Source organism: Fulmarus glacialis, unplaced genomic scaffold (assembly GCF_000690835.1).
Source record: "Fulmarus glacialis isolate BGI_N327 unplaced genomic scaffold, ASM69083v1 scaffold41980, whole genome shotgun sequence".
NCBI lineage: Eukaryota > Metazoa > Chordata > Aves > Procellariiformes > Procellariidae > Fulmarus > Fulmarus glacialis.
The window spans coordinates 21,112-32,762 of record NW_009186597.1 but is presented as its reverse complement, the minus strand read 5'-3'; the positions used below and the strand labels follow the sequence as shown (position 1 = coordinate 32,762).

At 43.3% G+C, this 11,651-nt stretch overlaps 1 protein-coding gene across 1 annotated transcript; it reads left to right on the top strand.

Moving 5' to 3' along the window:
* Window positions 1–564: 564 nt before the first annotated feature.
* Window positions 565–10,720, top strand: ITPK1 (inositol-tetrakisphosphate 1-kinase; the record flags this gene model as incomplete). The annotated part of the gene is made up of 4 exons (XM_009572086.1): window positions 565–730; window positions 2,975–3,042; window positions 4,519–4,681; window positions 10,291–10,720. Coding segments are annotated over 4 exons (720 nt in total), but the record flags the coding sequence as incomplete, so codon positions are not given.
* Window positions 10,721–11,651: the final 931 nt, after the last annotated feature.

Sequence of the window (11,651 nt, the reverse complement as noted above, 5' to 3'; positions counted from 1 at the left end):
AGTGATGGGGTGAAACCAAGCCGAGAAAATCATTAGGCCAGTATTTGCTAGCAGTAAGAGCTACTAGAGTCTGAAAGAAGTTCTCTGATGATGTGGGTGAAACCCTGGTGCTTAGGCCATTGCAACTGGACTGAACTAAACCACGGGAAATAGAGCTGTGGGGAAGAACTCATATAGTTAGTACATAGAGCCGTTCCTTCTATTGTTCTCATGATATACACACTTGTATTCAATACAAACTTTGTCGTCTGTGTTGGTCAAATATTTTACCCTTTTGTTGTACCTGCAGTTGCAGTAGCTTCCCAACTAAAAGCAGCAAATGAAATTGCAAAGAGCTGAGAAGAAAACGTTGATGGAAAATGAAAGCTGCACTGCCAGTGGTGTTTGGAGAGTTGTGTGTCAGTGAAATGAAACATAATGAAATAGGACTAGCTGCTGAGAAGGAATTCACATGTGGTCCATATATATCCACTAGCAGATGTTCCCCCTCACTGCTAGTCAGGTGGTGGGGTAAGTGTTAAATTATTGAAAGATTTGTGCACAACTGTGTGTGTGTGTTTCCAGATGGCGATCATCTTCAACCAGGAGGGCCTGAAAGCTGTCCGCCCTCCTTGCGTCATTCAGAGCTTCATCAATCACAATGCCGTGCTGTATAAAGTCTTCGTGGTCGGGGAATCCTACACGGTGGTGAAAAGACCATCTTTAAAGAACTTCTCTGCGGGAATCTCAGGTACGTTGTGCTGATTTAAAAGGAAATGTCAGTTCTCGGAGACTTGGCAGCAAACAGCTCAAAAAAAAAAAAAAATCTTTGAAAAGGCTGCTGAAGTGAAGGCAGCTGGTTCTTACATACCATGTTTCCTCTTCTGTATTATTTCAATAGGAAGGGAGATAACTCATCTGCTCTGAAATACATATGAATGACATTCGTATAGTAAATATTTATGCAATGGTAACCTGAGTCTTACCTGTTAGAAACAGTGTTTTATGTCATATGGAAAGGGGAAGAGGGAGAGAAATTCTCGTAATTTCACAGTAAGTTCATGTGTCATTTGTTTTGGGGTTTGTTTATAAACGTGCTTTGGAGAGAATTTCCTGGATTCCATCATTTCAGAACTTCCTCTGCCTATTTTTACCTTGATTATGTATGTATTTAAATTAAAGATCGCTTGTGCTCTCTCCTAAATGAGCCGCTCTCTTCATGTGAGGCCCAGTGCTGTAAACCTTGGTGGGAAGTGTCCTTTGGTTTGTAGATACCAGCCGTGTTGGGGGGAAGGAGGAATGGATTTGTCAGTGAGGACAGTGATCCTCCTATGTGTCACTAGACAGCAGCACTTCAAAGGTTTTTGGTAAAGATTACTAAAATTTCCTTTATGGAAAAAAAACTGTTTCCCAAGAACTGCATTCTGTGGACCTTCAGAAGCAAGAAGGAATTAGCAGGGCGTGGATGGGAGCATGATCTGCTTCCAACTGGGCAAATCCAGGAGGTGGGAATGGGAGGGGAGAAGGTATCAAGCTGAAAGAGATGAATGAACAAGTGCCAGTTTCTTGTCACTTTGCTTAGTGGTTTCTGCTGATCTTAGTGTGTCCGTATGTGCTCACCATTGCATTCTGCACACCAATATGTATTTTGTTAGTATATTTATAGTAGGATCCCGATAAAAGTCCTTGTCTGTAGATACGTATGCCTGTATTTACATTTAGGTCTGCTCTATGTCCTGATTAAATTAAGTAGGCCAGAATCTGTGTTCATATAAACTATTAGGACAGTTGGTCTGTACCTTTGCTGGAAGAGAATGTTTTAAGGCATCTTTCTAAAAATGCCTTAGCTAATGTCTCATCCATTAGTGTAAGACTTGAAAGTTGTCTGGAAGCCCACATAAAAATAAGTTTTGTGGGCAGATTAGGATAAGTGTCTGGCTTTCTTACCCTCATCAGGAGAGTTTAAGGGGGCCATGCTGCAGGCACCTGACTAGGCAGATCTGACGATCAAGCAGATCTGGTAGCTGTGAGGCACTCCAGGAGCTGATTGTCTGAAAGTACAGGGCCTTTCTAAATGGGAGGAAAGGCAAGAAGAGTATACGGTGGTATCAAACTGAGGAGTGGATTTAGGTTTGCTTTTCACGGCTCCCCCATCTTTATCGTACGTGGCCCTGTGACTGCTCTTAAATGTCCACTCAGAGAGACCAGCATAGCAGAAACACTCTATTGCTGGTGCCACCTGCGTGCTGAGACTTTGGTCCGGGTGTTCCCATGCGGGTTTTCTGTACGATGCCGTCAGTCTGCTGTGGTGGGAATCCCAAGGGGAGACTTGTGGTGGTGGATTTCTCCCCACCAGTAAAACTTCCAGCACAGAGGGAGCGGGGCAGGAGGTGCTGGTACGATTCTCCCCGTGGTTTCCACTGTGGTATGTTACTGGTTTCTGTCACCTCAGGGTGCCTCCTGCATTATTGCGGTGTCTCCAAAGGGAGGGCAGGTCCTGAGCATGAAATTTACTGCTTTCCTCCATGGTGACAGTGCCCTCCCCAGGTTCACAGGGATGTCAGTGTACCCTGGGTGCTATCAGTCTACTACCTGCAGTGAATGCAGCTTGTCCCTTCTGTCACATGCCTTCCCATTGGAACTGTCACTTTGAGGATAGCGAATTAGTAGAAATTAACTTCATTATCTTACTGAACTTAGTTAATTGGCTCTGGTGAAGAAAAGGAAACCGGTTTCCCTTAACCCCGTGCAGTTTTATGTATTTGTGGTCCGAGGTCCGAAAACCGTGGGTGACGTGGCTGTGGGTCTCTGCCTGTGCAGGGAGCTAAGTGCCAGGCAGGAGAGGCCCTGTGAGTGGGGTGGGTGGCGGGGGACTGCCCGGTAGTGATGAAGACTTAGATTGCCGGGGCTGCAGTGCCATCTACTGTTCCTTGCACTAATCCTTTGGGAATTAAAATCTGGTATAAAGTTATTTATAACCTTCTTTTAATTCCAGACAGAGAATCAATATTTTTCAACAGCCACAATGTTTCAAAGCCAGAATCCTCATCTGTCTTAACAGCAGTAAGTACACTTGGTCTTTTTTCCTCTAGCGCGGCTGGAAAACTATCTAGTCCTTTCTTATCAAAGCGTTAGTAGCTAGTGACTCTCCTTCACAAGTTGTCTGCTTCTGTGTTGCAGGCTGAGGTCTGTTTGGTACAACGAACCAGCATGACTGTGTGTCCCTCTGGTTTTCCTTACCGAGCTCCGGTGAGGAAGCACTGACGCAGCAGGCCTGTGCTGCTTGCCAGGCCTAAACTCCCCAGAGCTAATCTAGGCAAAGGGAAGAAGGAGATTCTGAATGCAAATACCTGGCCTTTTCCTGTCCAGAGAGCTTAATAAGCATAAATCATCCTTCTAGGACTCAGTTCTGTGAGGAGGGACAAATGGTGAAAATTCAAGCAGAGAAATTGCATTGGGCAGGGCCACCGAGGGCCAGTAGCTGCCTGCGGTGCGAGCACGCCTGAGCTGTGATCACGGAACCATTTCTGGGTGTCTTCCACGTCCAGCAGTGCCAGCACACAGCACAGTTTCATCCTTGAGTTACCAGTCCTTTTAATAAGCTTTGCGTGTATGAATCCTAACAAGTTCTCGGGCACTCGACTGCTGAGAAAGTCACTTTACAGGACTGGGTCCTTTCAATCTCTGAGTCTCCAGATTCTTTTCTGTTTCACAAGCTCTATTGGGGAGTAGTTTCGTAGTTTGCAATGATTAAATTTTGTGTGCAACACTGATGGGCATGCTAAAAATTAAAACTGTAATTGTGCTAGTCATAAATCCCTTTATGGATAACTTTACTTTCAAACTTAGAGAGTATATGCTCCTGCGGTTTACCTGCCATCTCTCTTATACATGTACATATTCCACACATGCTTCTGTAGGCATAACAGCATACTTCTGCTGCATAACCTGTTGTTTAAAAAGTGAGAAAAGTTACATCTTCCAGTCATAAATAACCAGACTTATTCGTCCTAGTAAATGTTTGTAGAATAACTTATACATGAAAACGCATATAAAAGATATCCCCTTTGAATTAGCCTGTGCCCTGAAGATATCAGCTGAGTTGTGTTATATGGCCAGGAATCTGACTTACCAGTCCTTTAACATAGGCCTTAAGCTACATTGAAATAGTAGAATGATATCCAGAATATTTGCAGCACAAGGTTAAACATGCCAGCTGTATTTGTTTTTTTAAGGTATAGATCTAGTACTTAAAATAGTGAGTCTGATTCTCCATTCATTCCTATACTGCTGTGTCTCTCAAGGAGCTGCACCAGTATGAAGAGGAAGAACTAGGTGCTTTAGAGCAGGTCAACTTCCAATATAGGTAGGATTCTGAATTATGAAAGCAGTTTCTGTTTGGTGTCTTTCTCTGTTTCATGCCACCAGTTCTCTGCAATTAGATTTGGTGGATATGCACCTGGAAACCTCTGAAAATTAATCTTTCCACTAAAAAGACTGTTTAAGAGTCCCTTAGTAATGTGTCTTTTTCCACTATAGCTGGATAAAATCGAAGGAGTATTTGAGCGGCCAAACGACGACGTCATCCGGGAAATCTCTAAAGCGCTGCGGCAAGCTCTGGGAGTTTCCCTCTTTGGAATTGATATCATCATTAACAATCAGACTGGGCAGCATGCGGTCATTGATATAAATGCATTCCCAGGTGAGAAAGACCTTTCCACTCATGCTTTGTGGAAACTGTGCAGTGCCTGCTTAGTGTGAAGTTTTACTGCTGGTATCTCACATCATTGCTTCCCAGAGAGGGGACAGGAGAGCAGCAGCCAAATAGTTCTAAGATCAGATACTGTTTAATCTGGGAAGGGTGAAACCCTAATCTAGATATGGAATGTGCTACTGAAATATTAGCTCTTAGGAGATACGGTCAAATTTTAGTGGCCAGCTGTAACATGGCTGTCATGCCCTTCCCTGCGAAGGGATGCCCAGGAACTGAAGCATGGGACTGTGTGCTGGGACCTAGCCTTTCTGGGCCTGTCCCTCATTCTGAAGATGAAAAGAAGAATAATAAATTCTGTTTTAGGAGAGCTTTTTAAGATTTCTTTTTTTCCAGATTCTGTGCCATTGAAAGTCTTGAGGGGGTGGAAGCAGCAAACTGTTCCCTTGAAAATCTCTTCCTGTGCAAATTGATTCCCCATGAAAAGACATTTTGTGCACAAAAGCGACAATATCGGGCATCTGAAGAAGATGATAAAACTGTAGGTGCACAGAAGTTGCTGTAAAGGGTTAAATATCCTTGCAGGTTCTCATAAGTGGATCCTGCAGTAAAACAATAGAATAGAGCATGTGAAAACTGGTAAATTTGTCCTCCACTTTTTTTAGTGCAACATATGTCTTGGAAACAACTAATCAAGCTCCTTGACCACTGGAGTAAGCTCCTTGACCACTGGAGTTGTTAAAAGGAGTTTTAAGTGTGTATAATGGGAGGCAATAATGGTCTGTCACTTGTGCTAAATTCAGTAGCCTAACACAGGAAAAAAATACATCATGTCATTTGATGCTGTTTTGCATGGGGTTTTTCTCTTTAAGAATATCTTCTCATCACCTGAATAGTGATGTTTGTTTCCAGAGACATACACAGGCTGTTACAGTTTGTTTAACCTGTCATTGAAGACTTTGAGTTTTCAATATGGCTGAATCTTTACATCTAGAGATCTTGCCCTGAGCCCCCAGTCATCTTAATCTTTCAATCCAGGTCCTCAATCCCACTGCCCTGTAGTGCCTTGCCTGTATATCTCCACAGTGACTAGCTTCCTTATAAAACTCCAGCCCTGCTTTTCTCAGGTCACTTTGCAGCTTGGTTCTACCGTATGGTGTTGATGCAATCTGCAGACCTATGAAAACAGTCTTCTGCCAAGAGCAGTGAAACAGCCTAAGTTGGGTGTCACGTGGAGCTGAATCAGTTTTCTGAATGGGATTACAGTTCAGACACTGGGTTTTGAAGTCAGTGATGCAGGACATTCTTTTGCAATCCTGCAGCCTGCATTTTGGTTTGATGTTTTGGGATTTTTGTTTTTTCAAATATTGTTTTGGATTTGGTACTTCGCACAGACTGAAATTCCCCTTCTCTTGAAATATTGCAAAGTCCAGATTGGGGAACAACTAGTGGCAAACTTAAGTACTTAAAGAGGAGTAATGTCTTCTTGTTGTGGCAGAAGTTTGCAGAACTGCCTTAAGCCTTGTGCTCTGTTGTACTTCTACTCTGAGGCAATAGTTTTTGTTATTCAGCCAAAATCGTGTGTTTCAATCTGCACAGTAATTGGTCTTTGAGGAGACATTGAATTAATAGAGTGGTTTAGTCCTTGCAAGAGGCTTGAGAGCACGGGGAAACTTCTTGTGCACAGGTCTACATTGTGTCTCACACAGGATTTTTTTGATGGTGAACGTGTGGGTAGTGAAGGTAGCTACTGGCTTTATCACCATGGGGTAGGTTGAAGACCAGTTGGAGAAAGTCTAGAGAATAGCAGCAGGGACCAGACATATGGAAGAGAGAAGGTAGACAAAACTGCCTTCAAATTTGTAAAACTGAGAGAGATGAGCTGCTCTCAGGGCTGCTGAGGTCAGAGGAAAAGCAATGGGGTAAAATACAACAGAAGAAAAGTTACATCTCAACACAGAATACTCTGTTGCCCAAAAGCATGTTCAGCCCAGGCAGCTGCTTTTCTGTCCAAGGGCCAATATGATTAAGGCTCAGCAGCTTCAAGGGCTGGCTTCATTGATGGAGCCAGCACCTTGCTAATGAGAAGTTCAAATTCAGCCCTGCTCAAGAGAGTCATTGATGGGCTGCATCAGCAGTGGGATCTCACTGTTCCTGGCTCAGTGCAGTCCCACGAAGGGGCTTTCCCTTGCTCCTCTTCCTCAAGTCATCCTGTCCTGCAAGAGTTGCAGTAGAGCCAAGTTGGAGCCAAGTTAGACAGTTCGAGGACCTACTACATTATCTCTGCACCACTGCTTTGGGGAAGGGAAAGGAAGAGGTGCCCTTTAAGGAGCATTCACAGCCTCTTTCATGGAGCTCAAGCCACAGCTTGGGGCCAGGCCTGACCAAAGCCTTGTCCAGCTGCCCAGAAGCTTGGCTTCCCTGCGTGCTGTCTTTTGTGTTTACCAGGCTTGAAGCTCATTTGAATCTGCCACTCTGTGGATGTCATCTTGAGATTAGTTTAACGTCAGAATTGAGAGCAGATGTACCTGTAGGAGGATATCATCTGTTATCTGCTCCATTAACACCAGCAACTCTTCAAAAAGATTTTAAAGATAAATGTCTAAAAGGCCTATTGTGTTTCCTGTTCTGTGGGAAACCACCAGGACTATATTTAGCTGTGGTTACCAGCGGAGATACTTAACTATAGGCACAGTCACGTAGCATGTGGGTTTTATGTTTGACCTCAGGTAACAGAGAAAAGGTTCCTTATAACCTGCTGTTGTGTGGCCATGGCTGAGATCACCCAGTGTGAGCAGCAGCTTGTGCACACATTTTGCAGCCTGTCACCAGTACGGGTGAACTGCTGGTTCTGTGTGCCTATATGTGGCAGCTGGAAGCATCAGATCTGGACGTGCACTTTGTGTAAATATGCTGCCACAAATGCAGGACATGGGCTGTCCATTTCTCTCTGCCCAAGAGAAGATGCAGAAAAGCAGAGAGTGTGCCAGATCAGAGAGAGTCTTCTAAAAATCAGGCAGGTAGCATCTCTAACGCTAGCTTAAAAATGCTCATAGGCATTTCTTGACTCCACAAAGCTCAGGGGGGCAGGTACTTGTTTTCAGATGCATTGCTGAGTGGACATCCTTCTATGCATGCTCAGCCAGAGGACTCTCGAGATTGTTTTCAACATAGCAAAATTCAGGCCTCTTGTAGACAGGCATTTCCAAAATGGTTTCAGTGGGCAGTGCTAGGGTAGTACCTGCTGGAGCACGATTCATACAACTTGTGCTTTGAGGCGTGCGAAACTTATATCCTCCCACTGATTCCTTGTGGGACATTAACTCCAAATTCATTACCAGTAGTTTCTGAAGGTGTAGTTTAATTTGCCCTTCTTGATTTTGTTATCATCATAGCACAGTGATGTCCCACAATTGCCTTTTTTGAAAGGCCTGTAGCAGCAGCCAGTGAACAGAGTGAGGCAATTATCCAGAGTTTGCAGCCTTCCCCAGGCATCTTGTAGCTCAAGAGTTGAGGCACCCTTCCTTGTAGGTTCTCTTCCTGCCTTCCTTGTATGTCTTTTTCAGAAGTGTGAAGTTTCTTCTGAGTGACCAGGCAGAATTACTTGGGCCTTTCCACCCAGTGTGCAGAGAGGGCTTGCACAGAGGAAGCCTGCCTGATGCATACAGCTTCCTTACACTGTAACATCTGCTGATTTCAGGACTGAATAACTGGCCATCTTATTCCCATTAAATATTTAAAGCAACTTCTTTGTGAGTTTGCCAGGTGCCCTCAAACAAAGCTGGTTTGTTTTCAGTGAGCAGACACGAAACACTCTAGGGTACTATGGATCTCCTCTCTGAATATTAAAGCTGTTACTGTGGAGATGGCTTATTCCCGGAGTGTTTGAAGCACTCTGAGTAGATTTGAAGGCTAATCCCATGGCTTTTACATAAGCAAGAAAGCGTAACAAGCACCTCTGTCAAAGAGGTGGAGATCTTGTTCTGGCTCCTGTGACCGGCTGTAAGTTGCCCCCTGCTGACCAATGGATTATCGTGTGGGGCACTGGGAAACTTGACATTTTGAAATGGTGATCTGTTTGGTGAATCCTTTGAGAAAGGAAAACTGGGAGCTGTTGTCTCACATTGATAGTGTTTTGTGTGACCTGTTACGTATCTAGGAGAATTGCGACAAAGTGCAATAAAATCCAAAGCAATGTAGCAGCCTAAATAAGAGTTAATTGGTTAACGTATGGGTCATAAATACACCATAAAATCACCACATTTATCTTAAGGTGAAATTATCCTCATACCATATGTTTTTCAGGAAGTTGGGTTTTTATTGCCTAAGGAGGTTGATCTTTACAGGAGAATGGAGATTAAAATTTAATTATTTATGGATCTGAGGGACTCTTCTGCCCTGTGATCACATCACTAAAAGTGTTTTAAAATGTGCATTTACTTTGTGGTCTCTGGTTCTGCTCATGTGCTGCTGTGTGAACGTGTGCTGTTCACAGGGGACTTCAAACTGTTATTTATTGCTTCAGTCTCCTGTATTAATACCAGGTCACCCTCAGAATACTTTTATAGACATTTTAAAACAATCAGCCTAGCCCATTAAATACACTGAATGTCATATGTCACCTCTAAATACTAAATCAAATTGATAACAATTTTAGGTAATGCAGTAGCAGTTAAGATCCATTTCAGGACATTGTACCGATACATTGCATGTCTGGATCAATTTTAAAATAAATGCAGTGATAAAACTGTGCCTGTACCAGAGTGTTTAAAATAGAGCCAGAAGCTCTGTACGCCTACTGCCACCCTTTGTGTCACCAAAAATGTCATGTCTCCTGGTATTTGAGTAACTGTTTCAACCAGGAAACTTGTTTTTAAACTCTGCATTGTAAATTGTCTGGGATCACTTAACAGAACATGCAGAAAGGTGGTTTCAGTACTGAAATAAAAGATTGATGTTTCTACCAAATCCTGTATCGTTGATACATGTTTACTGTCCTTCGAGTGTTTTTTCAGACATTGCTCATAGCAGGGAACATGTTTTAAGTGCCAAGTTAGGTTAGATTAGACAAGCACCACATTGCTTCTTACACAGTGGGAAACTGCCTTTTCTGTAGGGTATAAAGCCAGGCTGCTGTCCTCTGAGGTTTCCCTGAGGGTATTGCTGGGCAAATTCCAGAGAGGATCCAGACCCTCAAGGAAACTGCATTAGAGCTACTTTCCATAGTAAACCTGGAAACAGGATGGAAAAAATTGTTATAACACTGAGTTTGTAACTTACGGAAAAACCTGGACTTGGCAATGAATTACAACAATATACCTAAAATTATATATACACATACTTGGGAGGAAAAAGAAACAGAAAATCTAAAAGGTATTCTCATTGAACAAAAGTATTTTTGTAGCAAGTGTCTCTGTTTCTCTTTATGCTAACCTGCTTGTGCAGTCACTCAAAATGACGTCATGGAAAAGAAGCTTTTTTATTATCACTTGGAGGGCAAGGACAGCCCAAGAAATAAACTGGTAGAAGAAGCCTTTCAAAGAATTTAGGAAAATTACTTAATTGCCTTTTTTTCTCTTCTTCATTTTTCATGTTTTCAGGTTACGAGGGTGTTTCCGAATTTTTCACAGATCTCTTGAACCACATAGCTGCTGTCCTGCAGGGTCAAGCACCTGAGATGACCCAGCTAAACCGCAGCAAGCTCCTGGCAGAGCAGACCAGCGGGATCATGGACGAGCGGATATGCTGCGCTAGCACAGGCTGTCTCAGCGTCATGGGAAAAGACTCCTCCTGGATTGTGGAAAGCGAGACCAACAGCTCAGTAAAACTGCAACACCAGAGACTAGGCTGCAACTCCGCAGTGTCCCCCAGCTTCCAGCAGCACTGCGTCGCTACGTTGGCAACAAAAGCTTCTTCTCAATAACTTGCCAATGCCATGGACTGAGAAAAAGCCACAGGGATACAAATTGTGGTCCCAGAACCAGATCGGGCTCTAACAATAAAATTGCGAAAAATGAAAAAAAAACAACATAAAATACAACACAAAAAAAACAAAATAAAAAACCCTTTCATTTGATTTAACCTGATTTGCTGATGAAATGGACTAAAAGGGGGGGGTGAGAAAGTGATTCAGATCCATTTCATCAGATTCCAGTTGCAAATCTGTAGTGAGTTTACACACACATGGGTTTTAACACTAGTCCTTTCATTGTGGGAGGGTTGCTCTTTCATTTCTATTGTTCTTTGTAATCACTGGTGACCAGCATTTTAAAATCGGACCTCATGGTATCAAGAAGATAATAATGTTGAAATGGAATGTATGAATGTAACAGTACTAGAGATTTTTGCCTAAAATATTCCCTGTTCCCTTTTTCCAGGTAGGCCATTGCAAAAGAAAGCTAAGACAACTTCAGTATCACTGAACCAAATCTCGAAACATTGACCAGTCAAGACATTGACAGGTAGCTTGCTGTGAGCCGCGGCACTTTGAGTGGGTCAGAGCAGACTGGTTGTTCAGGGTGCAGAACCGAGGTGACCACCCCGGTTCCAGCTTTGCAGTTCTTCCCCCGGGCCTCATTGCTTCAGTCAAAAGCAGTTTCTAACCACGCTTGCCAACAGCGACACATGTCTGATCCAGACAGAGTGCCAATAGTTAGGTTGAGTGATTTAGTAGATTAAATGTCATCCTTTCAATTGTCTGCTAGTGGTGAAATCCTAGAAGAGTTAATGGAAACAGCGCATCTCTTAGCAGAGAATTTAATTCTCCCTCCATTGCACTTGTGAGGACTCTGGGACAGCTCTGCAAGAAGGCTGGCAATCAGAGCTGTGCGTTTTCCTTGGAGCAGTACACCTGATCTGCAGATCCTAAGCGGTAACACAGTTGCTGCCTTCCACAGATCCATGCTGCTGTGCATTTTTTTTTCTTTTGCAAATTAAATATAAGCAGAATTGTGTACCTTTG